The sequence below is a fragment of the Peromyscus eremicus genome, chromosome 1 (assembly GCF_949786415.1).
Source record: "Peromyscus eremicus chromosome 1, PerEre_H2_v1, whole genome shotgun sequence".
Lineage (NCBI taxonomy): Eukaryota > Metazoa > Chordata > Mammalia > Rodentia > Cricetidae > Peromyscus > Peromyscus eremicus.
The window spans coordinates 50,820,330-50,848,329 of NC_081416.1; the positions used below are offsets into that span (position 1 = coordinate 50,820,330).

Below are 28,000 nucleotides of genomic sequence, written 5' to 3' on the forward strand. Positions count from 1 at the left end.
GAAGTCGTATTTTAAAAACTGATGTTTTGCTGTGGACTGTAGCTCAATAATAGAGCATTTACCTAGAATGTGAAGCCCCAGTTAAGTCCCCGGCAGCAGCTTTTTAAAAAAGTATATACAAAATCTCACCTTACACCTCTTCTCATCTATTCTCAAAATTAGTAATCAGCAGGACTTACTGTTCATATTCATGTTTTTATTAGGGAAATAAGATCTGTATTACAAGCAAATACAAATGTGAAACTGCTTATCATATGGTGTCCTATACCTTGCTTTTTAATTTAATAATACATACTACGGTTCTATCAAGACTGTCTCATTTCCTGTACCAGAGTACTTAATTGGGCAGATGTATCAATAAGGAGTAAGCTCACATCTCCCACTTTATGTATATGAAAGTCATGGAGAACCTGGCTTGGTGATGAGTCTCTATAAGGAGTGCATGAGCATGTTTACTTCCTACAGCCCAGCTAACAATGTGTTTTAGACTTCTGATAAAGAGGATTACTGCTGTTTCTTTTGGGAAGAGCCTGGGCATGCCAGGGACAATGTCTTACTATGGAGCCCATGCTGACCTCACACTCTATATCCTTATGCCACACCTAGCTCATTTACTTTTGGTTTATATTTTTCTTTTATTATACCTGTTAGCAGTCTTTTGCCAATTTGAGGAACAAGGATTTGATGGTTTTTTTTTTCTAGAAATCTTTTAGTTAGGGAGACAAAACTTCTTAGATGAACTCCAACTATTTTATCTAGACTGTCAATTCTGACTTTAGCAAACGATGCTTTTGTTTTGCTTCTGAACAAGTTTTAACGTTCCACGGAGCAGAACTTATTAATATTTTGCTTCTGTATTTGTTGAATGTGTGTGCATTTGCAGGGATGCAAATACATGGGTACATAAGAGGCCGGAGGTTTATACTGGGTGCCTTCCTCAATCACTCTCCAACCTATTTTTTGAAACAGGATCTTTCAAAACTAGATATACAACCACGGTTCAATCTCCAATATTTCAAAAAAATAATCTTCCCCACTCCAAAATTATAAAGAAATTCATAAACGTCTTTTGCTAGTTTTTTATATAACAGGCACAAACTTATCTTTCTCATATGCCTGTAGTCATCTCAGTCCTATCCATTGAAGTCTCATAGATGTCACACTGAACTGGAATGCCACCACTGACAACACATTTTCATGTGGAACTACGTCTGTTTCTAGACTTTTGAATCCCAATAGACTCTGCCGATCCATGCACCAACCCAACCATTTTAATTTCAATGGTTCTGATATGTTGCTCAGGTTGGCTCTGATAACCCAAGGTCAAGCAACCCTGTAAAAGCCTCCAAGCAGCAGGTGCACCATAAGTGTGCCTTTTGCAATACCAGGGGTCAAAACTAGGGCCTCATCCATGCTAGCAAGTGCTCTACTACTGTGTTGCATCCACCCCCAACTACCAATTCCACTTTCAATTGAGGCTTAGAAACATGTTTTAATGTGTGGGAGCATTAGCCTCTTCTCACTGGTCTTTTCAAAGATTTTCCTCACTATTCTTTCTTTTTCTATGTGGACTAACTTAGGTCAACAAAGGAAAAAAAGCTATAGGTATCTTTATTGAAAGGCATTAAAGGAAACTTAAAGAACATTTTTATGATTTGTATTTATAAACTTGGCGTATCTTTTTCATTTGGTCTTTTCTTGTTTGTTTTTCGAGACAGGGTTTCTCTGTATAAACCAGACTGGTCTTGAACTCAAGAGATCCACCTGCCTCTGCCTCTCAAGTGCTGGGATTAAAGGCGTGTGCTACCATATCAGGCTAGGTCACTCTTTTTTAAGCATGTGTGTATGTAATCAATAAGAGTGCATGTACATATATGTGCCTTTGGAGGACTGAAGTTAACACTGGGTGTCTTTCTCAATCTAATTTATTAAAGCACTCTCTTGTTCAACCTGGAAATGGCCATTCCAGCTATTCTAACTAGCTAATTTGCCCTGGGGATCCCGATTCTGCCTCCTGTCACACCTTTTATATGGGTCCAGGAATCTGAACCCCAGTCCCCACACAAGCAGGACAAGTGCTTTATCCACTGAGCCATACCCTCAGCCCTTTGCACAATCACACAATCTACTTTTTAATCCTTTAGTGGTAAAGTTCTCCTTGTAATAGGCTTCACAATCTTCTTATTTAAAGTATTATTCCTTGAGTTTGGAGTGTTTTTGCTTTTTGGAGGGGTATTTTTTGTGTGTGAATTGTCTCTTTTTGTCAATTCTACTTCTAATTAACTGAGCTCACATGAAAGCTGTTTCAGTATGTTCTTATAACCTGCTTCCTTAGCACATTTGAATTGTCTATAGTATCTCAGTTGATTCTTTAGTTTTGTAGTTAAATGTTCACTTTCTTTCTAAATCCACATAACTCTGTTTAGAGTCTGACTTGCTTTTTTGAAGCTGTGCCTCTTGAACACGACTCTGAACTGGTTCTGCTGTATGATTTAGTGTGATTATTTTTCCTTCATAACAGGTAAGGTTAGCTCATTCACACTTGCTGATGAGACAGCTGTCTGGTGTCATTTCTGTCATGGCTTTAAGTTATGCTGCCCCCTCCCCCATTAAGATGGGGTTTCTCTACATAGGCCTGGCTGTCCTAGAACTCTCCTTGTGGACCAGGCTGACCTAGAACTCAAGAGATCTCCTACTTCTGCCTCTCGAGTGCTGGAATCAAAGGTGTGCATTACTTGTTTATACTTAAGAAGTCTCACTCCTTTTTCCATCAGTTCCCTTACAGTTAGTGCCTGCTTCCACATTTCATTATACTAGTACCCAATTTTGACTACTGTTTTAAAGTTTGTACTTTAAACATGCACTTCTATGCATGATCTGCCACTATGATTTTTCTTACTCCTCATTTGATGTTTTCTTCTAGCTCTCACCAAAATGCCTTCACAACATGTAATGAAGCCAAAGGCCAAAGTCACTCAAGTAAGAGCTGTGTCCTTTGTTCACCAGAGGCTACCTTTGATGCCTGGTAAGTCAATGCTGGCATGCTCATGGATTCCAATTCCGTTCCGGATGATCCGCAAGGAACCTTCCTTGAAAGCTCCAGAGCAAGTGACCAGCTGCAAGTAGAGAAAAGGTTTCTCAAGAACCCCTCAAGAGACTTGGGCAGTTATACCATGCCAGCCCTAAATCCCACAACCCTTATTGTGGAACCAGATTTGAGACTACAGACTTAGCAGAGGTTGATCTCCAGAGCCCCTCAAATTTACCAAGCAGACAAGATATCCTAGTTCAAAAAGCAAAAACTTCCTATCACTGCTCCTAGCAAGTTTGCTTAGATCCTGGAACCTGGTTTACTATAAAGAGCTGGAGTCAGACATAATAACTTGCTACTTACAAGGTGACCTTGGGCAAAGACTGAGACCAATTTTCTCAGTCTTAAGTTCATCCCACTTCTGGGATAACCAAGAATACATTTAACAAGGTGCTCATGAAATTACAGGTAATGAATAGACAGTGTCTGTCACACCAAGATAGGCACACAATAATGGCAGGTACCCTCACATCATCAGGATTAGTAAACAGGCTCTTAATATTATTGTCAGTGCATACCCCTCATTCTAGATAAAAAAGCAAGGACACTGAACAGGCAACCAAGCATCTATTTCCAAAGGACTCCCTTACCTGACCCTGTCCCTGCCTCTCCAGGTCCACAACACACATATCCACGATGGGTCCTAAATTGGTAAAGGTTTCCATGGCTACTACGTAAGAGCCTTGTTCATTGCTGTCAACGTTGAGCTAAGAGAAAAAAAAAATGTTAGTCCTAGAACATCCCTAATAGGCCCACATTATCCAAAAGACACTCTCAATCCTGCTAAATCTGTCCTTTGTACTCCAAAAGATACTTATAGGCAGGGGCTGCTGCTAAACGAAGCCATCCCCACTAACCAGGGAGCAAATTCGAACCTGGAGTCTCATACACAAGCATCAGATCAGCAGTAAATATTTTTAATGTTTAGGCTAGGCATGGTGGTATATTCCTTTAATCCCAGGCCCGAGCTCAAAGCCAGCCTGGTCTACATAGTGACTTCCAGGCCAGCCAGGGCTACACAGAAAAACATTGTCTCAAAAAAACAAACAAATCAATTAAATCAAAATATTTAAAAGCATTTTCCTAGGGGGAAATGTCCAACATTTGTATATAATAGAAGGGAATAATCTATTACATTAGACCATAATGCACTTCAGGGTGAAGGTACGTCCTGTTTATCACTGAATGGAGGGACCTTCACTCTGCCAGACATGTTTACTAAAGAACCATTAAGACACAGGTAAGAAGTTAAATTAATCAGGCAGAGGTAGATAGCAGAGATGCGGACAGACAAGAAAGTGCTGAGAGACAACATGAATTTAATGAAGAGTACCGTGAAAACTAGGAAGATGACGTTTTCTCACCTTTACAAGCTGGGAGTCACCCAGGCGAGATCCAACAAATACAACACCATTATCGAGGTATGTTAGGCACTCTGCAATAGAGGTCTAGAAGGAAGTCAGTAGATCAGAGAAATTAGAATTAACCCTTTAGGGTCACCAGCATTGTCCTATCTAACCAAGTGACTCCTAAGAGACCACCCCAACAAGCCATAATTCAGTAAACAATTCTTCGGATCCCCAGAATACCTTAATCACATGTCTCTACATTCCTGAACTTTGTGACTATCCACTTCTCACACCATTCCACCCAGAAAAAGCTACAACTTATTTTGCAGGTGCTAGTTCCAAGCAATAACTTTAAACCCAACACTTCTTGTCCACACAAAATAATTGGAAACCTCTCAAAGTCACTCACTGCGTAAGTATTAAGCTTTGCCAGAAGAGGGCTGGAGAGAGGCTGAATATGAACAAGGTACAATGATACACATCCCAACCAAAGTGCCCCCTCCTCTCCTTCCAGTTCTCTGCCCCCATCCACTCCTCCTGTTTCTCTTCAGATACAGGGGGGCCTCCCATGGATATCAGCCAGTCATGGTACAGGTATATCAAGTTTCAGTGAGGCTAGGCGCCTCCTCTTCCATTAATGCTGGATTAGGCAATCTGGTAGGAGAAATGGGTCTCAAAAGGAGGCAACAGGGTCAGAGACAGCTCTGACTCTCACTGCTCTCACTGTTAGGAGTCTCACAAGAAGACCAAGTTACACAATTGTAACATATATGCTGAGGGCCTAGGTCTTCAGTTTTGGGTTTTGGTTTTGTTTTGTTTTTAATTTTTAACAGGGGCAGGGCAGGGGACACACAGACAGACAGACAGACACACACACACACACACACACACACACACACACACACACACACACACGACTGACAGGCTATGTAGTCCAGGATAGCCTTAAACTTGCCATTATCCTGCCTTAGCCTAAGAGCTAGAACCACAGGTGTATAATACATCCAGTCATTTCACCTTTTTTTTACACTTCAGATATCCATCCAGGTGCATGTGAAATTTTCCCATAGCTAATTTATTTAACTCATTCAAAAACCAACTCCTCCCCACCACCCACCCCTAAAAAAAACAAAAAAAAAAGCCAGGCATGGTGGCACATGGCTTTAATCCTAGCATCCGAGGGGCAGAAGCAGACGGATCTCTATGAGTTCGAGGCCAGTCTGGTCTACAGAGTGAATTCGGAGATAAGTCAAGGCTACAGAGAAACCCTCAAACCAAAAATAAACAAAAACAGAAACAAAACAAAACCCAATTTCCACAGTAGAACTGATGACCCCTTACTAGGTGTTGTGCACAGTAATTACCGAAGTAGAACTGCAGGACCACACATCTGGGGTGACTAAGACAGGGCAGGGACAAGTCATACCTCTCCAAGGAGTTCCACACGGAGATCCTTGAGGGTGACAGTGCCATCCATCTGCTCCTCCTTTTCTAAAAGCAGCATGAAGAGCCGTCCTTCCATATCTCCCAGAAGGTATCGTGAGCCATTAGGATCCACCCGGTTGTGGCACACAATAGTGCTTTGCTGCCAACCAGGAGGGAACAGCCATTACATTTGGGATCTTCCAAACCAGAAGCCTTTAGTAATGCCTTCCAAACCCTACTTGGCCACTGCCTTATCCAAACTCAGCCACTTTATCACCAAAGAAATCAGTCAGATTATAAGACATGTAAGACAGTAAGTAGGCAGCCTTTATACTTTGAAGATAATTTTCTAAAGAGGTCAATCAATATACTTTAATTTTTACTACTATATTCTGTGGAAAACAAACATATAGACCTGAAACAAGTAGCTCAGCATTAGAGCTTTCAGCTAGGATATGTAAAGTGGGAGGCTCTGGGTTCAACCCCCCACCACAGAAAAGAAAAATAAAAACAAAAACCCACACATACATATGTGGAAATACAAGAATAAGCAGTTACATGTACTCACTGCACTACAAATGCTGCCATAGATTACTTATACTCAAAAAGAAAATAAGATTAAGCTTTTATGGTCTAACTTTCATGGCTTAGAGTAGTGAAGCCTATAATTTTTATGAATAATTTTAGGTGTATGGGTATTTTGCCAGAATACATGTTATGTCTGCATACCATACATGTGCCATGTCCCATGGAAGCCAGAAGAATTGTGAACTGCCATGTGCATGCTGGGAATGAAATCTGAGTCTTCTAGAAGAGCAGCCAGTACTCTTAAATCACTGTTCCATTTCTTCAGGCCCCACTATGACTCATTTTTTAAAGTCTATATAATTTATCAATGTATTGAGCCTAAAAACACCACATTCAATAGAATTTGCTAAAATTCTTTTCTTTTCCTTGATGGCTGGGGACTAAACCCAAAGCCTCTTACATACTAGGTATGCACTCTACTGCTGAGTACATTCTAAACCTCAAACTTTCCCTTCTTAATGTTGTAATGTTTCAAAAGAGTAAGCAGTATTTCTCCTAGTTAGCAAGCAAGCTACGCAAAACCAGGCTACTTACTCTACATTTCCCAAGAGTAACCAGTATGCTATGTACATACTGACCAGTGTGATAGACATGTATGAATCTCTTCCTGACAGATGGAGAGAAAGGGAGGAGGAGCCCAGTCAAAAACAAGGGAAATAAAGATACTAGGAAGAAAAAGGTAAAACACTTGCTCACCTTGATGATAGGAGGAGCAATTGCCAGGTATTTATCACCATTATGATAGGTGATTGATTCTTGTCCAATGATGATGGCACCTCCAAAAGGCTCGGGGACTGCAGAAGAAAATCAGCACCATTAAAAGGCTCAGATTTTGGATCTGCCAAGAGAGGCAGCAAAGGCACTGGTTCAGCTATCAAGACAATCATCATTTTAAAGGACAACAAAACCTAAGAAATACTACCATACATGAAGGCTCCTGAGAGTCTTATCTTAGAAATCTTAGATTTGTCATTCTCTAACCTTGGTGGGGTCTATTGTTACCTGACTGTTCAGTGGTGCTAGACATCAAACCCAGGGTGTCCTCATGCTAAGTGGATATTCCACACTCAACTACATCCCTAGTCCTGAAACTCATTTTTTTGTTGTCTTACTAAGTGGATATTCCACACTCAACTACATCCCTAGTCCTGAAACTCATTTTTTTGTTGTTTTAAGATGGGAATCTTACCACACTACCCATACTGGTTTTAAACTCCTAGATGATTCCCAAGCCTCAGTCTACTGAATCTACAGGCACTTGGCAATTTTTTTAAAATTTCTTGGTGCTCTGCAGTTCAGAAGGGTAGGGAATATTCTCAATGTCTTTCATATGCATCTCCACCCCTGCTCAGCTTCTCTCCTACACTTCTGATCTTTTCTAACAAAAGGATTTTACTTCCTTGTCTCTACTCCTGTTCCTTAGCTTGATTCTACACACTCCTTCCACCGAGATCACCTTTAAGAAGAGTTCATAGTCTTTTAGGATTTTAAAAACTTTCCTGTTGGGTGAGATGGACAACGTAAGAGGGAAGAGTGTAAGATGAAGTGACAGGCCTGGATCCTAGCCCAGGCTTTACCACTTACGTGCAGGCCTGGGCTAGTCCCTCTGGCCTATTTCCTCATCTGTGAGAGAAGTCAGCTTAGATAAACTCCATTGGTTCCCTTCAGTTACCAAGGGTAACAATGAGACACAATGCCATGACACTCAGCGAATCCATCTCAATGTTTTACAATCAATGCCTACACCCAAAAGCAAAGTTATACTTTTGGGGGAGGAACAAAAATACAATCTTAAAAGTCAGAAATGGGGGCTGGAGAGATGGCTCAGAGGTTAAGAGCACCAGTAGCTCTTCCAAAGGTCTGTAGTTCAATTCCCAGCAACCACATGGTGGCTCACAACCATCTATAATGAGATCTGGTTCCCTCTTCAGGTATGCAGGGATACATGTAGACAGAAAATTGTATATATAATAAATTTAAAAAATAAAAAAATATATATAAATAAATAAATAGAAATTCAGATATGGGCCAGGCGTGGCTGCACATGCCTTTGATCCCAGCACTCGGGAGGCAGAGGCAAGGCAGATTTCTGAGTTCAAGGCCAGTCTGATCTACAGAGTGAGTTCCAGGACAGCCAAGGCTATACAAACCCTGTCTTGAAATACCAAAAAAAGGAAAAGGGAAAAAAAAGGAAAAGAAAAAAAACATTTAGCTCAACACTGTGCACTGAAATGGAGGACTGGGAGGGAGGGAACCAGATCAGACATAGGGGACACAACTTCCCCCAAATCTACCAACCTGCAATCACCATTGAAGCTTCAGCTTCTACATTCTCCTGTTTCCAAGGGCCCTTGTTGAACTCCTTCTCTCGAAGAGACACCTCATAGGTTTTCACATGCCGCCCCTGAGGATCCTTGGGTGGAAAGGGTGGAATGGTTAGTTGTTAAGGAGACCCAGACTGTATGGGTCCTGTAAGGGACAAGCCACCACCACCCAGGATTTGATAATCCTGTCACACCAACCTTCCTGTCCTTATCTGTCAGGATAGTGACAGTCACCTGCTGAGCCTGTAATTAATTTCTGAGTAGATTGCAGGGTCTAAGATGTGCTGTTGCTAATAATTCAAGCAACCAGCAAAGTTTAAATGGAAAACTCAATCTGCCACACTGTAACACACAGCTGAGAGATACACACTGGGATTGTATTGTAAGCTCTTCACTTGCTCTCAAGGAATTTACCAAATAACTAAAGAGGGAAAGACATTGAAGCTAAATTTAAGTGATTAAAAAGAATTGTTTTGGTAATTCCTTTTCCCCATTGTTTATGTGTGTGTATGTAGATGCACATACACATGGTGTGCAAGTGAATGTGGAGGTCCAAGGCTGATGCTGGAAAATATCAATTGCTCTTTCACCTTATTCATTGAGGCAGGGTCTCTCAATCAAACCTAGAGCGTGCCTATGTAGCTAGTCTTGCCAGCCAGCTTGCTTCTGGGGATCCCCTGTCTCTGCCTTCTAAGGCTGTAATTACAGGCAGGTTGCCACATCCACCAGTCCTTTCTATGGATTCTGGGGATAAGAACTCTGGTCTTCATGCTCACACAGCAAGCTCTTTAACCACTGAGCCATCTACCCAGACCCTGTTCGACACAATTCTCAAGAGTATTCTGAAGAGGTGACCGCAGAGACAATAGAACTTATTGCTCCCTTAAAGGTAGTCAAAAATGCTTCAGTCCCGCCACTGTCAACTCCATCTTCCTCTCCTTTTTCTGAATCGTGACTCTTCCCCTCCTTTTTTGGAATCATGACTCACATCAGTCTTGGGGCTGCCAAAGTCACCTTTAAGAGGCTAAAGAGCAGGGGGAGAAAACGACATTCAGCCAACAGAAGATGGCTTCAATCAAGCTCAGACCAAAGTCTAAGAAACCATGGAAGGAATTTAATCACGTGTTTCAAGACAAGGAGCACATCTCAGCCACTGTGACAGCCCATGAAGTGCTTAGCTAGAGCACCTTTCACACAGAAGTTGCCTAATATTCATCAACTTCAACTGTTGGCATAAACCAGTCATTTTTGGTTGATAAAAACTTTTCCATCAACAAGTAGGGAAAGACCCATCTTCACAAAAAGTTCAAGTGAGGATGGATTTGAGCCTCTGAGACACACAGAGAGAAGTGAAGAGCATTCACTATTAGCGTCCCTGGCCTGGGAATAGACAAGAGCCAGAGCCAGCCCCATGTAGTCAACACCACTGTTTTAATGACTTGACATTTACAAAACTGAAAAAAGAAAAGAAATTCAAAGTTTTTTTTTAATTTCAGTTCTGATAGCTAATAAGATAAATAAAACTATCTTCAACTAATTTCAGCTTTATTCAACCTTATGTTAATCAGTCTCAGGACTATAGCATTTATGGTGATACCAAAAAACATAAGAAAACATCACATACCACATCTCCATTACTCTGCAGGGCTATCTATATGAGTGTTCTCAGGCGCACATACTCTACCATTCTACATAGAAGTGGACCATCATTTCCTTCCGTCATTATTCGACCATAGGCAAGTAACCTGACCTCATACAGCCTGGCCCTTTGTTAAAGGCTAAGATTTTACCAAGATGTTGGCATGTTAGTCTGGATCTCTGTGCCCCACCCCCACTAAACAAATCTGAACCCGAGAACAGCTGCCCAGGATCAGCTCTGCTAAAATTTTAGGCACTGACTAAAATAGAAGTCAAGAGCCAGCAAGTCACCAGAAAGTGAGTGTTAGACAAAACATGAACCTCTTTCAAAGACTAAAGTAAGGCACTATCAAGACATTTTCTCTTGGCTTGTAAAGGCAAGTTCTGAATCATTTCTCCACAGCTAAGTTTTTATAATCCTCTAGCATGCTGGTAGGAGTCAAACAAAGGATAAACTAGGTCACTCTATAAAATCCCCAAGGCCTACAACTGGAGTATAATCTCAGGATTAAAACCCGCTATAAAACCAGGAGCATTTGCTGTCCCCCAACAAGTACGATTACACCCAAAAAAGCAAAAAAGGAAAAAAAATCTGACTCACATTAACTGTTTTGTTCAAAATGTTTTAGAAAATAGTCAACATTTCTCCCTACCCTGCTACCAAATCCAGACAGACATTCCTTTGGCAAAAATCCCACTCCCATCGTTCCAAACCAGTTTCTCCCTCTTTTCAGATCCTGTACCTGGTAGACAAAGCAAATGGTAGGTGCTTGACAACCATACAGGAACTTGACATCAATGACATGCAATTCCTCTAGACGGATGTTAAAGGCTTTGAGCTCTTTATTGTCTCTGTCTAGTGGAATGACCTTGAAAAGGCCATCGTAGAGTCGAAGGCCAATCATTCGGCACTCAGGGTCAATGATACCAATGATGCCAGTCTCTGAGGGGCGACCAATACGGTCCTGTAGGAAAAAAAAACTGGAATTAGGGAAGCTCAACAGTCAAAGCAGCAGAAGATACTGGGTACAATGCTTTCCCAGGCAGATAAGACACCTGATATGCCAGGGAGCCAGAACATCAACACATTTGTTCTTCCCTTGAGTGGCTAGGTGAATTATTCACTTTCACTTGGACTATCAAAACAATTTAAGCCATGTGGGCTTTCTTTTGTTTCTCTGATCACGTAGTGTGATGCCCTGACAGTTCACTGTTCATCACTAAATGACATGCCTACCAGAAAAACTAATCAGCCTGAAGTAGCCATCTTACCTGGACATTGCCATGGGCTCTCGTAATGATATCAATGCTTTCGCCACTCTGCTTATACTCCAGGATACAGGCATTGTACTTAGCAGTCAAGATGAATAGCAGGTCTTTGCTCTCCCCCTGGAATCCAACATTGTAGCATCAAAAGTTCTTTCAAAAACAGGAACAACCTGTTCAGCCTTTTAAACATTCTTTAAGCATGCTAAGCTTTTAAAGAACTTCTACCCTCCCTACAGAGAAAATACTCAGTGAGCCTGTAATATGTACTAAAGCTCACACATGCCCTAAGGGGATGTACAAAAAGCCAGACCCGAAGCTGGTAAACATCTAGTCCTTGCTATCACAGTTCTCCATCTCTCCGCTCTATAAGCAAGGTACTCATCTATTTTAATCTTAAATTCATCTCACTCTAATCAAATTCTGAAAGAATGGGATGGTTCTCCCTCACCTAAGTATACGGAGAGAGAAAAATCTGTAGTAATAACAATGAAAGCGACAATAGATTTGTAAAGTGTTACTAACATGGTCCTCAAAAATATTCATGTTTACCGGATATAAGGCTGGGAGGGGGTGGGTATGCCTTTAATCCTAGCACCTGGGAGGCGGAGGCAGAGGCAGATATCCGAGGTCGAAGGCAGCCCAGTCTACAGAATGAGTTCCAGACAGCCAGGGCTACACAGAGAGACCCTGTCTCGAAAAACAAAAACAAAACAAATCCAACTTGGTAGTTTTCTCCCTAATAAATCTCTCCTTATAGGAAGCTTGTAAAAGACCACCATTCCCAAAGAAGATTGTTTCTCTACTTAAGCCTTCACACATCCCAAGGAATCATATAAAACACACAACTAAGGAACACTTACCTTGGGCCTGAAAAGCTCCATGACTGCAATCTTTCCATACATGCCAACCTCTTTGACTGGCCGAAGGCCCTCTGCAGTGACCACATAGATCTCTAATCTTGTGTTTTTAGCAATCAACAGGTTCAGATCTTCCGCAGAAGTAAAGTGTCCTGAAAGAAGAGAGCCTCTAACTTTTGAAGCTGGAGGATGGGTCTTTGAGGTACCTCTAAGTAAGTCTACCTAAGTACCTTGCCTCCTCACCAAACGCAGCACCTCAATGTCTCACTTCACACATTCAACAAAAAGCTACACCCTTCATCAGGCTTTTAAAAAAGGTACTGTATACTGGGCAACAGCCTGTCCTTCAACAGATTATGAACACGAGAACCCTTCTGATGGTTCTGTTGGGTTTTCCTTTCTAAATTAAAGCAGCAGGCTGTAATTGAAGCTGATGGATAAAGTGTGTGTCTCCTTGAGTTCTCATTCAAAGCCTCCCAGAACTTTCCCCAGAAAGATAAAGTGAAGAGAAATTCTCAGAGCTTTCTGTGTTGTCTACACACCCCTTTGCCTCCCAAGCAATCTACCAATTCCACCACTCTTAGCCCTCTGCAGTTCTCTGAACAAAAAACTTTTGTTCTGAAATCATGATTAGCATTCATATAAATACACGAGTTTGAGGGCTGAACATTCAACTGAAAATCTGAGGTCAGGATGAGTGTTCTTTGGTTGGGGACGTGACTGCCTGTAAAGCGCCATGCACACAAACAAGGCAAAGCCTGCACCCTGACCGGCCAACCAAACCTTGTTCTCCAGCAGCGCTCTCAGTAAACAACACCCCCCAGGCAAAAGGGTGGGTCTGGAGAGGGCCGCTCACCCTCCGGAGGGGGGTGCAGAAATAACTCAAATTCCTCCACCTCCTGGACATCCACTGGAAAATTCTGATCCCCCAGCTCCCCCCCCACCCATCATCTCCCCTTCCCCCTGATCACATGAGGCAGGTTTCGAGGCTCAATCAACCATGCACACACAACTTATACTTCGCTCTCAGTCCCACCGGGCCTGGGCCGGTCCTCGAAGCTAAGGGACCCTCAAGAGCAGCTCCGCTGCCCAAAGGGCGCGTGGTGAAACAGCTCCTTTGAGGCCGCGAGCTGGGAGGGACGTTCCGCGGCTGCCAGCGCCTTCCATTCCCAGGGCCCGAGGCTTGCTCCTGCCGCCCCTGGGGCCGCCAGCCTCCCTAGGCCCGGGTTCCCTCCCTCGCCGGGGTCTCCGGCCGGGGCAGCCTCACCGGTCACACAGCCGTTCACTGCGGTAGGCTTCTGCGCCGTTACGACGTAGTTGTACGACATGTTGAGGCCCTGGGCCGGCCCGAGGGGAGCTAGAGCGACGATAGAGAGATGGGCACGAGCGAAGAGACAGGGAACCCCCACCCTCACGCAGCCAACTCCGTAGCCGCTGCCTCCGCCCCTGAGACACGTTGCAGGCCAGAGAGGCCGGGCGCGGAGGATCACGGGACGGCCTCACCTGGCCTCTTGGAGGACTTGCGGAGCCCGAGGCGGCCAACCAAGCGAGGCCCCGCCCCTGAGGCCCCGCCCCTGAGGCCCCCGCCCCCTCCTTACCGCCCCCTCCTTACAGCCGGAGGCCGCAGTACCCGGATGAGAGCGACGGTTAGGGTACGCAGGCGGGACGGCCTCCAGCTAGTGGTCCGGGACGGTTCTTGGACGCCCACCGGGGCCTCAGAGCCCGCCTGCTGGCTCCCCTTCCCCAATCCGCGCTTCTTTTCTTCCTCCTTCCCTCCTCCCTAGCTCCAGGCGTCCTCAGGGCTGTTTTTCCCCTTTTGGAACCGGAAGGGCTGCGGAGGACTAGGAAGAGGTGACAAAGATCTTGTGCACATCCCAGACTAGAACCGAGCTTTCCTTTGCTTAACTTCCAGCCCCTCCAGGGCCATCGAGTGCCCTCAACTGACCACACCCCACCCCACCCCCCACCCCCCACCCCCGCCTCACCTGGGGGCCTGGATGCTCACCTCTTTTAATTTCTTCAGAAATGAAAGGGCTGCCTACCTAAATCACTTGGCCGCACAATGAAGTGACCCTACTGCGATACAAATTCTGAACGGAAGCACAACGCTGCAAATTTCACAGCAAGAGCCTTAATGAGCCAGGTGGCCAGTGCAGTCCGCGCTGCAAATCTAGGCCCCAGGTTTCTTCAGACAGCCTCCACACCCCCACCTCTCAAGGAGCAGCAGATTCTGAGGCCAGAAGCATCTGCAAAATGCCAGAGAGGAGCTCACATGAGGCTGAGGCCTAAGGGGATCAGTTTAACTAAAAGTCTCCCTAGTGAGTTGAGGCAGAGATGGGTAGAGCTAGGTCTAGACCAACAAAACTGCTAAACCTGGTCTAACTGAAGAGTGTTTATACCTCAGATGTCCTCAGCCGGGACTCTGCCTGACTTTGGAGAACTGGATGATCAGTAGGAACATTAATTCAGCTTTGTAATAAGAATAGACATGGGCTCAAGTCCTGTCTCTTACCAGTACAATCTTGGACAACTCGTTAGAGCTTTCAGTCCATATTCCAGAAGTAAAGTCAAGTCACAGGGCTGACTTGATCCTGGTGTGGTCAGCCAGCAAGGTGGAGATCTTTGTACATTTTCACCACTAGTGATACCCATGTAAGATATGAAGTTACTCTGTGGGTAACTTTGCTCCTTGACGAGGAGGTGGGTACTGCTCCCAGGCAGAGAGGCAACCCTGTGCCCAACATGAATTGATCTGTCTTCAGGCCGAGTGTGGGTGTGAACCTTGGTCAGGCCCACGCTGCTCTCCATCCCTAGCCCACGTACTAGAGTTTGGACTTGGATCAAAGTCTGAGGCAGCTCCCTAATTCCTAAGGCGCTGGAGGCGTGATTGCGCCAGTTGGCTGCCAGTGCGTTCCGCAGCTCAAGTCCTCGCTACCCCTGCAGGTGCTGCTGCTGCCTCTACTTCAGACCAGGTAGCACTCAGGAGCGGCCACTCTGCAGCAGCTCAGAGCAGAAGTGTGAGCTCAACTTGTTTCAGAACTTCCCTACCATGGTGAGTCCTGTGGGGGGCACAGTAGAGGGAGGACCCTGGGGTTCACCTCTCTGAGCCCCCTGAATTTCCCTGTTCCCCAGCTGAGATGCTGCTGCCTCCTGAGGTTCAGGTTTGTATCTCCAGGTTGATCCCTGTTCCCTTTCCTGCAGGCCCCCGGGCCAGGCCAGGTGTGAGGCTGACTTGAGGCACTCTGAAACCCCTATGGCTGGGATCTCAGTCATGCATTTAGATCAGAACAAGTTACTGTGTAATAAGTCACTTTACTAGTCAACGAGGGAACCAGGAAGACTGATCTAGTGCCTGTTCCTCAGCCCAGGCATGTGTGGGCTGCTCCCAGAGCGGAGAAATGGTTCATGGGAGGCTCACAATGCCCCAGGGCTTTGCTTCAACGCTGATCTTGAACAGATCTGGGTTCAGATTTGAGCCGAACCCCCACCACTTGTGTTACTACTCTGCAGAAGCCTTGACCTCTCTAGCCTCTCCTCTCCCCCACCCCCATCTGCAATATGGCAGATTAAGACCTGCTACCACGTTGCTGTGTGGTGTGCATTCTAGGCCAGAATCCCAATGGCCTCACATAGTACCTCCCTTTTCTTGCTTTTCCTTCCCCTGGGGTTACTGAGAAACAGGAATGGCTCCAGTGCAGGGATGATTGGGAGTCTCTTGAAGGGTGGTGGTGCTGGAGGCTAGGCTTGGAGTTGATGCCAATACACAGCTTCACTGTGTGCGGTGATCCCTCTGTCCCCACGCTGTGCCTTTCTCAGGACGAGACCTCTGGCACCCTGTGTCTGCTTCAGCACCTTAGGAGAGCAGCATGTGGTTGAGGTGACCCAGGCAGCTCTAGGGCACTTGCTGGCTGTGTGACTTTGAGCACAGTCGTCTGCTGTGCTTCCGTTCCTCTTTGTGCTAACCTTCCCTCCAAAGGGTTTTTGGGAAAATGAAATTAAGCAGGTTCATAAGTACTTAGAAATAGTCTGACTCTTAATGCTTAAGAAGTGGAGCCTATCTTATTCTGCTTGCTGCCTATTAGCCTGGACTACCCCCTCATCCTTCAGCAAGTGTTAAGGCCTCGGCCCTTGTTAAATGGAGGAAAGCCTGGCAGGGAGACATCAGTGCTGCATTTTGCATAAAGGTTCCTACTGGGTACTGGCCGGTTCAGAAAGGAGGCAGGAAGTGCACTTTGCTGGGACCACTAGGTGGCGCCAGCAGCCTCCTCAGGGTCCACTTTGAGTCTCCTGAGGACAAAGGCAGGGTGCTGTGTTCCAGGCCACAACTGTTTGTTTAGCTAGCTCCAGCTTTTCAAAGCTTGTTCACAAAAGGGACTATAGGTCCTTTTTAGTGAGTTTTTCCACGACACTGATACAAAGCTCTACTTTAGTAAATTGCTGTTCAGAGGAAGAGTGGAGCCCAGAACCGATGTTTCTTCCCTGAGTTCTCATAGCTAGAAACAGGCTGGAGTGGGGTTTGATACCGAGTCCCAGTGACTGTAGAGCCTGTGCTCCCCATTACTCTAGTCCCATATTGCTCCTCTGGCTGCACCCCTGTAAAGACTCAGCTGAACCCAGAGGGATTCTCTGGAGTTCTTAGGTAAGCCTTTGCACAACCTCCCTCCTGAGTATGTCCTAGTTTATCACAGTGTAACTGCCCTGGCAGGAAGGAAGACATTCTAAAGAGAGACATTTGCACCCCCTTCAACTATTAGCTAACAGACTGTTAAAACAATGCCCCTTCCCAAGAAATTGGAATTGTCCCAGGAAACTCATGCTGGGCGAAGGTAAAAACAGAAGCCCTGGTGCTAGTCAGGAGAAACTGCCAGGAAGAGATTGCACATAGTTCTCACAATGTTTCAGACCACCTTGCAAGAAAACCTAGATCAGAGAGCGATGGGTCAGTGATGGGCAGAACCACCCCTTGACTAGGAAAGATCAGGCTTTTTGTCTAAGGGTTATTTTTTGCTGCTGCTGTTGTTGTTCTTGTTGTTGTTTTGGGGGGGGGGTTGTTTGTTTGTTTTGTTAGTTTTTCAAGACAGGATTTCTGTTAGCCCTGGCTGTCCTGGAACTTGCTCTGTAGACCAGGCTGGCCTCGAGATCTACCTGCCCCTGCCTCCTGAGTTCTGGGATTAAAGGTGTGTGCCACCACCACCCTCAGTCAGTCTTGTTTCAGTTTTTATGTGCCTGGGATACATGTGTCTCAAACTTTGTATGTAGCTAATGCTAACCTTGAACTCCCTACCCTCCAGCCTCTACCTCCCAAGTGCTGGGATTACAGGCCTGTGCTACCACACCCAGCTAGAACTGCTAGAGTATTCCTACCCCTTGATCTCTATTTAAATCTAAACCTCCTGTCGGTACCCTGACTTGGAGAGGGGAGTCACTGGACCTCTTTATTTGCTCCTCTTCCCAGTGAGTACACATGAATTAGTCTCCATTCTCTGCTCCTTACTGTTGTTTCTTTAGTTGGCATATCGAGGATATGCAGCTGAGTCTAGTTTGTTAGGGGTAGCAGAGCTGAGGCTTTGACCCTACCAACTCCTCTTAACAAGATTCCTCCTGTGGTTGATGAGTCCCCCTACCTCTTCCTGCCGGCCCCATGTTACCTGGGTCACTCTGATGCTCCGTGGAGCCGCTGTACTATCACACACCTCCATGTCTTGACTTATGCTTCCTTCTGCCCATAATAGCCCCCCTCTTCCCAGTGCCTACATACCTCCTACTTATTCTTCATAAAGACATCCTGGGTCCCTTCAGGAGATTGAGGTCCCTTTCTTCTGTGCTACCATGCATGTGTGTGTCCCTCTCACATATCATGTAAAAATGATATTCATGTTCCCATGGAGGGCAGGGATAGCATTCTACTCTCTGCGAATATGCAGGGCCCAGCCCTAGGCACAGCCACCCTGCATGAGAGGTGCAGCTGGAGCACATGAAGCCCAGTTGTCTCATCAGATCGGTGTGGGGCCTGCCCAGGCCCTTCCCCCATCACAGGAACCTCAGCCTAAGACTCCTCTGACAGAAACAGACAGAGCCCCAATTTCGTTGTTTTTTTTTCCTAGTGAGGACACCAACTCCCCCAGCTTTACATCAAAACTGTTTTTCAGGACAGACAGAAACCATGGTGCAAAAGGCTTATAAGTTAAGCACTGAGTAAAGAGTTGAAAATTGAGAAGTCACAGGCATATATACCCACCTGGTAATGAAACAATTCAAGTACACTGTGACCTCCAAATTCCTAAGAGGCTTCTGCAATTTCTTTCCCCTCCCAAGAGATTCCTGGGGAAATTTGGCACAGTAGTGTTGCTGGACAGGATGGGGGTCCCTGCTGACCACACTCTGAACCTCCTCTTCCTCCTCCTCCATAGACCTCCAAGAAGCTGGTGAACTCAGTGGAAGAGTGTGCTAATGAGGCCCTTGCTGGGGTAGTGGCCTGCAACCCTAACCTGCAGCTCCTCCAAGGGCACCGTGTGGCCCTGCGATCTGACCTGGACAGCCTCAAAGGCCGGGTGGCACTTCTTTCAGGTGGAGGCTCAGGCCATGAGCCTGCCCATGCCGGTGAGCATCTTGTGTTGATTGTGAGGGGTACTCGCCAGAGCAGAGGAGGGATCTTGGGAGATCCTCGGTGCTAGTGTGAGGTACCAGACAGATAACGCTGAGGCCAGAGTTAGGAATGGACCCAGTCTCCATCCTCCCACACCCAGCTGCCCCAAGGTCAGTCACAGCCTGTGAATTCACACAGCATCTGAATTCTTACAGTTCTAGAAATGTAGGGTTGAGCCAGATAATCTCTGAGGCTCTCCCAGCCTCAAGAGTTGGTGATTATAAAAGTCTTCCTTGCCCTTTTTTCCAGTCTACTGACCCAGCACCTCCATGACACTTTCCTGACTCTGCCAGCCCAAAGCAGGACCCGTCTTCTGCATCCCCGCCATGCCTTCCCCACCCTTGAACCATCCTAGCTGGTTTCCTGTTTGATGCCAGGGATGTGAGCCCTCGTTAGGAGCCCTACAGCAGGGCCAGATCTTGGTCCTTTGCATCTTTCCTGTCCACCTCAGTGGTCCATGTATTCACTCTGCACATATTAGCGAGCCTGCTGTACACCTGGCCTGTACAGAGCACACTGTGAATCAGGCAAGATCCTGCCCAGGGGAACTGTCATGCCCCACTCCAGGAAGATAGATGTAAGAGAACTTCAGAGAGCCTCAGGGGATATAACAAACATTAGAATGGACAGTGAGGGGAAGAGCAATGACTCAGCGCTTAAAAGTACTTGTTGCTCTTGCAGAAGAAGACCTGGTTCAGTTCCCATCACCCACAGAGCCCCTCACAACCATCTGTAACCAGTTTCAGGGGATCCACGGCCCTCTTCCGACCTCCATGGGCACCAGGCACACACATGGTGCCATAGTGCACATACATACACACTTGCAAAACACTCAGTTAATCTTTTTTTCTAAAGCTTTATGTACAAAGAACAGGAGGAAGACCAAAAAATGGTAGGAGGGGACAGAGTTCTTCAGCATTAGAAGTCAGGAGAAGTCCCTCCAAGATGACTCCTATGGCGGGATTAGCCATAGCACAAGCACACAGTGGGGCTGCCCAAACATGGAGCTCAGAATGTGGGAAGCCCCAGGGATAACAGGTATAGACTCTACCCAGCATTCTTACTTCTCTCCATCTCCAGGTTATATCGGGAAGGGGATGCTGACAGGGGTCATTGCAGGCTCCGTGTTCGCTTCTCCAGCTGTGGGCAGCATCCTGGCAGCCATTAGAGCTGTGGCCCAGGCAGGCACAGGTCAGGCTTGCATATGGGAGAAAATGCTGTGGGTGGGCACTTTGGGGGTGGGCAAGGGCAAGGCTAACAATACCATACTACTGCTCCTGCAGCGGGCACCCTCCTCATCGTGAAGAACTACACTGGAGATCGACTCAACTTTGGAGTTGCTATGGAGCAGGCCAAGGCCGAGGGCATCTCTGTGGAGATGGTGGTAATTGGAGATGACAGTGCCTTCACTGTCCTGAAGAAGGCAGGCCGGCGTGGCCTGTGTGGCACAGTGCTTATCCACAAGGTTAGCCTCCCTGACCTGGGACACTGAGGCACCAGCCATTTCTTTACCCTGATCTACCAAGTCCTCACCATTGCCTCAGCCATTAAGCCCAGAATGCAGGCATTCTCCCAGCCCGGTTCCCTTTCCTCCCCTCCCCACACCTAGTCAGTTGCCCCTGCCTAGCACGTCTCCCAGTGCTGCATAGGTCCTCATAGCATGCCCTAGCTACCTTCACTGTGTGCCATGGCTCTTAGTCTTACAACTGTACTCACCTTCTCACTGGGCTTCCTATTTGCTTCCTGCACTCCTGCCTTGCCATTCTGTTGCCCACATTGTCTCCAGGGGTGTCTTTTTAAAATGCATATTGATCAGCACTCAGAAGGCTAAAACTGAGGCTAGCTTAGACAACAAAGTGAGACCCTGTGTCAAAACAACAACAAAAATGTGTATATGCCCAATTTTTATCTCACTGAAAGCATCTTAGGTACCCATAGTCAGCTCAAGCCCCTTGGTTGGGGGTGCCCACCACACTCTTTTTATTTATTTGAGGGCTGGAGAGATGGCTCCCCAGTTAAGAGCACTGGCTGCTCTTGCAGAGGACCTGGGATGGGTTCCCTTCACTCACATGGTAGGTCACAAGTGTCATAACTCCAGCTCCGGGGGAGGCCAGAAGAGGGTGTTGGATCCCCTGGAACTGGAGTTTCAGACAATTGTGATGCCATGTGGGTGCTGGGAACCAAACCTGGATCCTCTGCAAGAGCCCCAAGTTCTCTTAACCACTGAGCTGCCTCCCCAGCCACTCCACCACCGCACTCCTGTCCCACCTCATGGCTTCATTGCCCAGCACCCCTTCTTTCCCCTTATGCTCCGTAAACATCAGGTCCCTCCCTGTATCTTTTGGGCTGGAGCTCACCTTTGTGGCTTTATGTATGCTATATCTGTCCCTGCAAAATCCTTTTGTCTCCGGTCAACCTTCTGTGGCCTGGCTCACTCCTGGAGACCGATGGTGCTCTGTGTGGTACTCTCCCTCAGTTCCTCAGCACCCTGAACCACCTTTCCCAGGGCTCACTCAGCCTCCTGATACATGTGCCGTCTTGCAGTAATTTTCAGTGTGTGTCTCTGCTTGTCTTCTTCAGACTCTGAGTTCCTTGAAAGAAAAACTGTGATTCAGTGTTTCTTTTTTCTTTCCAGCTCAGTAGATTCTTGGTGAAAAATGAGTAGGAGGGTGGATGAATCGAGCTAAAGTATGCTATGGAAGAAAGAGATCTAAGAATCAGGACACAGCAACAGGCTGTGTGACATTAAACAAATCATCCTTCTCTAGGTTCATTTCTCTCTTTTTAAAGTCCATTACAGCTCCACTAGACTGGAGTGGGGAGGGAAGGAGAGAGGGAGGGATGGATTGAAGGAGGGAGGGAGGGAGGAGGGGGGAGAGAGAGAGACAGACAGAGAGAGACAGAGACAGAGAGACGTGTGTGTGTGTGTGTGTGTGTGTGTGTGTGTGTGTGTGTGTGTGTGTGTGTGTTGCTGGGAATGGGCTTTATGCATACCAGGCCAGCTTTCTACCGTGGATCCACACCCCCATCCCCAAACAGAAACTCTTGAAGATTCCCAGCAGGTATGTTGTAAATGAGGAGAGGACATTCTTCTGCCCTAAATTTGATGGACCACACTTAGTGTAGAAATTCTGAGATCCTCCCTCCTGATAAGAAAGTTCTTCCCAGCCTTTCTTCTTCTCCCAGTGGCCCAGTGACTCTTCCACCCACCATCCTCTCTCTCTTTCTCTCTGGGTGGCTCCAGGTGGCAGGTGCTCTGGCTGAGGAAGGTGTGGGGCTGGAGGAGATCGCAAAGCGGGTGAACATGGTCGCCAAGTCCATGGGTGAGTGCCAGCCCCAAGGATGGGAGGATGTGGCAGACCTGGGGATTCAGAGCGGGCTCCTACCAGTTACACCAAAAGCCTTTCCATGTTTCCCTGGGGGCTGGGGAAGGTCCCCTGAGGGAGGCCCTGGAGCCTGGAAGCTGTGGGTACCAGAGTTTGAACTCTCTTCATCACTGAGATGAAGAGTTGGGCAGCCTGCTCCGAGAAGAGGATGCCATAGCCAGGGCTTCCACAGCATTGCTGCTGCCATCCTGGCCCCTCTGCCAACAGCAGAACCACCATCTCTTTCCTGCTTCCCTTTTCCTAGGTACTCTGGGGGTGAGCTTGTCCTCCTGTAGTGTCCCTGGCTCCAGACCCACCTTTGAGCTCGCAGCTGATGAAATAGAAGTCGGCCTGGGTAAGCCTGGGGCCACCGTGCCCCCGCCGTTCCTGTTCTTGGCCTTGAGCTTTGCCCACCTCTAAGGTCCTGGAGTTGTCTACCTGGACCTCCCTGCTTACTTGATGTCCCCCAAGTGGTCTCTGGATTCATAGGTGGGCACTTGAGGCACAGCCTATACCAACCTGCCTGACTTCTATCCACTCTGCCATCTGTGCCCAGGCTCTGGACACATAGAACGCCATGTTTCTCCTACCTCGCTTTTACCCACATCATCATCCCATGTACTCCTGCTCAAGCCCCAATGTATAGCCCTTTTGGTCCAAAGGCTATCTTGTCTGTGACTGACATGTTCCACCTCTCCCCATGTGTTTCTAACACAATAGGCATTAGTGCCCTATGGCCTCTGTGACTTCCCAGCTAGCTCTGCTGCCACACCATATGCTGCCCTGTTTTTCATTATTCTTTCCTATTCTACCCACTATCCACATTCATTGTGTCTAGCCTTGTGCTGAACACTTTGTGTGTCATTGACAAAGCATGGTAAGAGAACCAGCAGGCTGTGAGCCAGCCAGTAATGACCACATCTTTCCACAGGAATCCATGGGGAAGCTGGTGTTCAGCGGGTAAAGGTAAATAGACTCCTTGCTCAGCCCACCCCAACCCTGAGGCATCCTAGAAACAGCTCACTCCTGCTTCTTCTAACAGATAGCACCTGCTGATAAGATTGTCACTCTCATGCTTGACCACATGACAAACACCTCCAATGTATCCCATGTGCCTGTACAGTCAGGTGAGTAGCCTGTGGTCCCCAGTCTCCAAGACCTTCCTGCTCCTCTGCATAGAGACACCAAAAATCTCACTGAGGGTGTCATAATCTATCCACAGGCTCTTCAGTGGTGCTGATAGTCAACAATCTGGGTGGCCTGTCTTGCCTGGAACTGGACATCATAGCTGATGCTGCTGTACGCTTGCTGGGTGAGCCCACACTACAAGAGGACCCTTAGCCCTTTGGGTTTGTTTGTTTGTTTTGTTTTGTTTTGTTTTGAAACAATGTCTCACTATGTAGCCCTGGCTGGCCTGAACTCACTATGTAGACCAGACTGGCCTTGAACTCACAGATACCCTCCTGCCTCTGTCTCCACGCCTGGCTCCCTTAACCCTTTGAACCTAGTTTGAACCTAGGTATAAGAAAAGCAGCTGAGGCAGCGTCCTGTCATGGCCCAGAACATCAGCTGAGCAGTTACAAGCTTGAGTTAGATTGTTACTCTTGCCACTAAACTGCTGGGGTCCTGAGTCTGGGAGTAATAATAGCAATGCCTGCCTTATAAGGTGGTTATGAGAATTGAATGAGATTAAGTATATGTAAGACACCTGGTGCCTGCTAAGAACTCAGAAATGAGAACTGTTACTCATCAGTCCCTCAGGAGGGGATACATCCAAGGAATGTGGTAATGGGCTGTCACTGAGGGATGCTCTAAGGAAATTGGGTCATTTCCCTACTCATCACAGGCCCCTGCAATGTCCCTGTTTTGCTGTTTGGTTTCTTTTTAAGATGCTCTGTGGTAGTTTTCTTTCCCACTCACAGGCTTCTGTGCTTGGCATTGCAGAGGGCCGTGGGGTGAAGATTGCCCGTGCCATGGTGGGTACCTTCATGTCAGCACTAGAGATGCCTGGTGTTTCCCTTACCCTGCTGCTTGTGGATGAACCCCTGCTGAAGCTGATAGGTAAGAGAGACCTGGAGCCTAAAGGCATTGCTAGAAGGAACCACCCTCCATCCGCAGGCTCATAGCATTAGGGCTGACGATGGTGACAGTGTGGCTCCAGACCTGTGAAGAGACTCTTTCCAGCGCTTTGGCCTTCAGCTCTCACTCAACTATGGAAAGTTGATATTAATGTCTTCCCCACATCTGCCTTACCCTCTCCCCACTCGGTATGCAGTAGACACTCAGTGTATTCTTATTGATGTGGACCGCCTTCTTGTAGACAGCTTAGGGAACCAGTCTTCAGGGTCAGGTGGGGAGTCCAGACCCCACTTGATCGTGTCTGAAAAAGTTATGTGGCTGCCTCTAGATGCTGAAACTACTGCAGCAGCCTGGCCTCACATGGCCAAGATCCCTGTGACTGGGCGGAAGCGGATCCGAGCAGCTCCCACAGAGCCTCCAGAGGTCCCTCAGACCACTGCAGCAGAAGGTACTGGGCCCTGCTGATGGAGAGAGGCAAGAGTCCCTGGTGGTCAGGACTTTAGCTTGAGCACCAAAGGGTACATGGTGGTACATGGTGGTCCAGGGACCTTGACATCTGTGTCTCCCACCCTGGTCAAGTTTGGCTGTGAGAAGGTCCAGCAAGGCCTCTGCATGCTGTCCTCCCTTCCTAGGTGCATCGTCCAAGCAGATGAAGCTCGTGCTGGAGCGGGTATGCACCACCCTGCTCGGACTGGAGGAGCACCTGAATGCCTTGGACAGGGCTGCTGGTGATGGGGATTGTGGCATCACTCATAGCCGTGCTGCCAAAGGTTGGCCTCTATGTGGTGCTCAGGGCCTAATATAGCATATTAGTTCTTAGATTTGAGATTCCATGAAACAATTTCCAGAACATTTAGGGGCTTTCATGGAATTGCTGCCTTTCTTCGTCAGGTGAGGCCATTTGGCACACCCCTCAGCTTGTTTTCCCAAAAGAAAGGAGTTTCCCACACTACAAATGGGAGAGGGGCCGGGCGGTGGTGGCGCACGCCTTTAATCCCAGCACTCGGGAGGCAGAGCCAGGCGGATCTCTGTGAGTTCGAGGCCAGCCTGGGCTACCAAGTGAGTCCCAGGAAAGGCGCAAAGCTACACAGAGAAACCCTGTCTCGAAAAACCAAAAAAAAAAAAAAAAAAAAAATGGGAGAGGGATCACAGAAAGAAAGTCCATTCTTATGCCCTTAGCACTCTCGGATGTCCACATCACCAAAAAGCCCTTGTAGTTCAGCCATTCAAGAAAGATGTATTCAGCTAGGCAGTGGTGGTGCACGCCTTTAATCCCAGCACTTGAGAGGCAGAGGCAGGCAGATCTCTGTGAGTTCGAGGCCAGCCTGGTCTACAGAGTGAGTTCCAGGACAGCCAGGGCTACACAGAGAAACCCTGTCTCGAAAAACCGATAGATAGATAGATAGATAGATAGATAGATAGATAGATAGATAGAAAGATAGAAAGATAGAAAGATAGAGATAGGTAGGTTGATGGGTTGGTCGGTCAGTTGATCGATCAATCGATAGATGCATTCAGCATCTACCTCAAGCCAAGCACCACTCCTGTCTTCTGGTTACAGAAATGCACAAAGTCAGGCAATGATGGCTCATGAGGATTTCCAGGCCAACCTAGGATAATGGGAAAGAGAAGAGAAAAAAGAAAGGCAGAAAGCACATCTCTCAGTAAATAAGACCAACCAGGAAAACACTAGCAGAGACCAGGGAGAGAAAAGGAAGTGGGTAGCATCTCTGAAGGGCCACCTGCCTCTCTACTTGCAGCCATCCAGGGCTGGCTAAAGGAGGACCCAGCTTTAGCCAACCCTGCCCAGGTACTCTCCAAAGTGTCTGTTCTGCTGCTGGAGAAGATGGGAGGCTCATCTGGGGTGGTGAGTAGAAACTGGCCCTAGAAGGACAGACTGATGGGGAAGGATGCAGGTTTGGCTGGGTGCTGGCCAGCTCTATGTACTCAGCATTCTGGTCCTCCTCAGCTCTATGGCCTGTTCCTGACTGCAGCTGCCCAGCCTCTTAAAGCCAAGACTGACCTTTCAGCCTGGTCTGCTGCCATGGATGCTGGCCTGGAGGCCATGCAGAGGTGAGCAGGGCCCCTGTGTCTTAACACCAGGGGTGTGCTGGGGAGGTGGTTGGTAGATGCTACCTGCTCCTAGCCAGGCCCTGTCCTCACACCTTGCTCATTCTTTCAGGTATGGAAAGGCTGCACCAGGAGACAGGACAATGGTGTGTACTCAGTCAGTGTAGCTCCCCTTGCCCCCTTTGAGCCCACAAACCCTATAGCTATCCTCAGTGGCAGGACTTCTTCTCAACCCCCCTCTCTCTGACCTTGTCCAGCTGGATTCTCTGTGGGCAGCAGGACAGGAGTTCCAAGCCTGGAAGAGCCCAGGAACAAGTCTCCTCCCAGTCCTGACTAAAGCAGTCAAGGTGAGTGAGGCTCGACTAGACAACCAAGGAAGCCAAGCTTCAACTTCTAGATGGCTTTAGGCAGGTTAATGGCTTTTTCCACCTTCATTTCCACCTGTGTAAATTAGGAATGAACACCTAACTCAAAGTGTTTTATGTCTAGGGAGATACATTGAGCCTAGCCTAGTACCTGGGCTGAGGCTCAGCAAATAGGAACCCCATTCCTTGCTCGAAGTAGAGAAGAGGTGACCTTTCCACTGAGGGATGGCACAGAGATTGCTGACAGAACAGGACAAGGGTCTGATTTTCAGGACCCAGTGGGAAAGGAAAGGCCCGGTGTCATGTTCTTAAGCCTGCTCCCACACTTCCTCAGAGTGCTGAAGCTGCAGCCGAGGCCACCAAGAACATGGAAGCTGGCGCTGGGAGAGCTAGTTACATCAGCTCTGCACGGCTAGATCAGCCGGACCCTGGAGCGGTGGCAGTGGCCGCCATCCTCCGTGCCATCCTGGAGGCCTTACAGACACAGAAAGCATGACTGCTCTTCTCCTCAGTGCTGCCCCGTTCCTTACTTCTCTTGCTCACCCTAGCATCCCTCCTCTGCATGGAGCAGGACATCCTCCACTGCACCTCCAGTACTGTTCCGTGAACATAAACAAGTGTCTGGCTGGGTGATCCTGTGCTCTGCCAGCAAGCATGGCCCTTTCCCTCCTCAGGGAAGAGAAGTCCCTCAGGTCGTGTTCACCCCACCCCAGGCAGCTCTGAATGTCAGTGATAAGGCTTATCCTGAGTACAACATAGCCTCTAACTGGGTGTACCCATTTGGTTTCAGGACTCCAGGCCTCTTCCTCTGGAAGGCCTCTTCCTCTGGAAGGCCTCTTCCTCTGGAAGGCCTCCCATACCCAGTGTATGAAAGAAAGCTAATAAAACCCATGGAAGCCACAGCTGCTGCCTCATCTTTGGGACTTTAGCCCTG

General features: G+C 47.3%; 2 protein-coding genes across 8 annotated transcripts in view; one reads left to right on the forward strand and one right to left on the reverse strand.

Annotated features, from left to right (window-relative positions):
* Positions 1–14,022, reverse strand: part of Ddb1 (damage specific DNA binding protein 1) — a 26,600-nt gene extending 12,578 nt beyond the window's left edge. The window contains exons 1-11 of one of the 2 annotated variants that reach the window (XM_059260696.1): positions 13,809–14,022; positions 12,545–12,693; positions 11,688–11,804; positions 11,159–11,380; positions 9,766–9,801; positions 8,752–8,866; positions 7,150–7,247; positions 5,867–6,025; positions 4,456–4,539; positions 3,682–3,798; positions 3,014–3,116 (exon numbers count right to left, since the gene is read on the reverse strand). In XM_059260696.1, coding sequence (XP_059116679.1) covers positions 3,014–3,116; positions 3,682–3,798; positions 4,456–4,539; positions 5,867–6,025; positions 7,150–7,247; positions 8,752–8,866; positions 9,766–9,801; positions 11,159–11,380; positions 11,688–11,804; positions 12,545–12,693; positions 13,809–13,869 — 1,261 coding nt within the window. In that variant the 5' untranslated portion in view covers positions 13,870–14,022. The remainder of the gene's footprint in view (positions 1–3,013; positions 3,117–3,681; positions 3,799–4,455; positions 4,540–5,866; positions 6,026–7,149; positions 7,248–8,751; positions 8,867–9,765; positions 9,802–11,158; positions 11,381–11,687; positions 11,805–12,544; positions 12,694–13,808) is intronic. The other variant, XM_059260701.1, reaches the window with a different exon arrangement.
* Tkfc (triokinase and FMN cyclase) lies at positions 13,706–27,979 on the forward strand. 6 transcript variants are annotated; one of them, XM_059260740.1, is made up of 19 exons: positions 14,158–14,392; positions 14,565–14,859; positions 15,485–15,593; positions 18,952–19,141; positions 20,268–20,378; positions 20,471–20,652; positions 22,432–22,510; positions 22,818–22,907; positions 23,484–23,518; positions 23,595–23,679; positions 23,775–23,864; positions 24,497–24,613; positions 24,960–25,079; positions 25,264–25,401; positions 26,392–26,498; positions 26,601–26,704; positions 26,814–26,847; positions 26,959–27,048; positions 27,401–27,979. In XM_059260740.1, exons 3-19 carry the CDS (start codon positions 15,591–15,593, stop codon positions 27,560–27,562), a joined length of 1,737 nt encoding a protein of 578 aa, XP_059116723.1. In that variant the 5' UTR covers positions 14,158–14,392; positions 14,565–14,859; positions 15,485–15,590; the 3' UTR covers positions 27,563–27,979. The 6 variants fall into 6 exon arrangements, with proteins under 6 accessions (XP_059116740.1, XP_059116706.1, XP_059116731.1 ...); XM_059260757.1 differs by lacking the exons at positions 14,158–14,392; positions 14,565–14,859 and adding an exon at positions 13,706–13,831; XM_059260723.1 differs by having other exon boundaries at positions 14,139–14,193; positions 14,565–15,593.
* Positions 27,980–28,000: the final 21 nt, after the last annotated feature.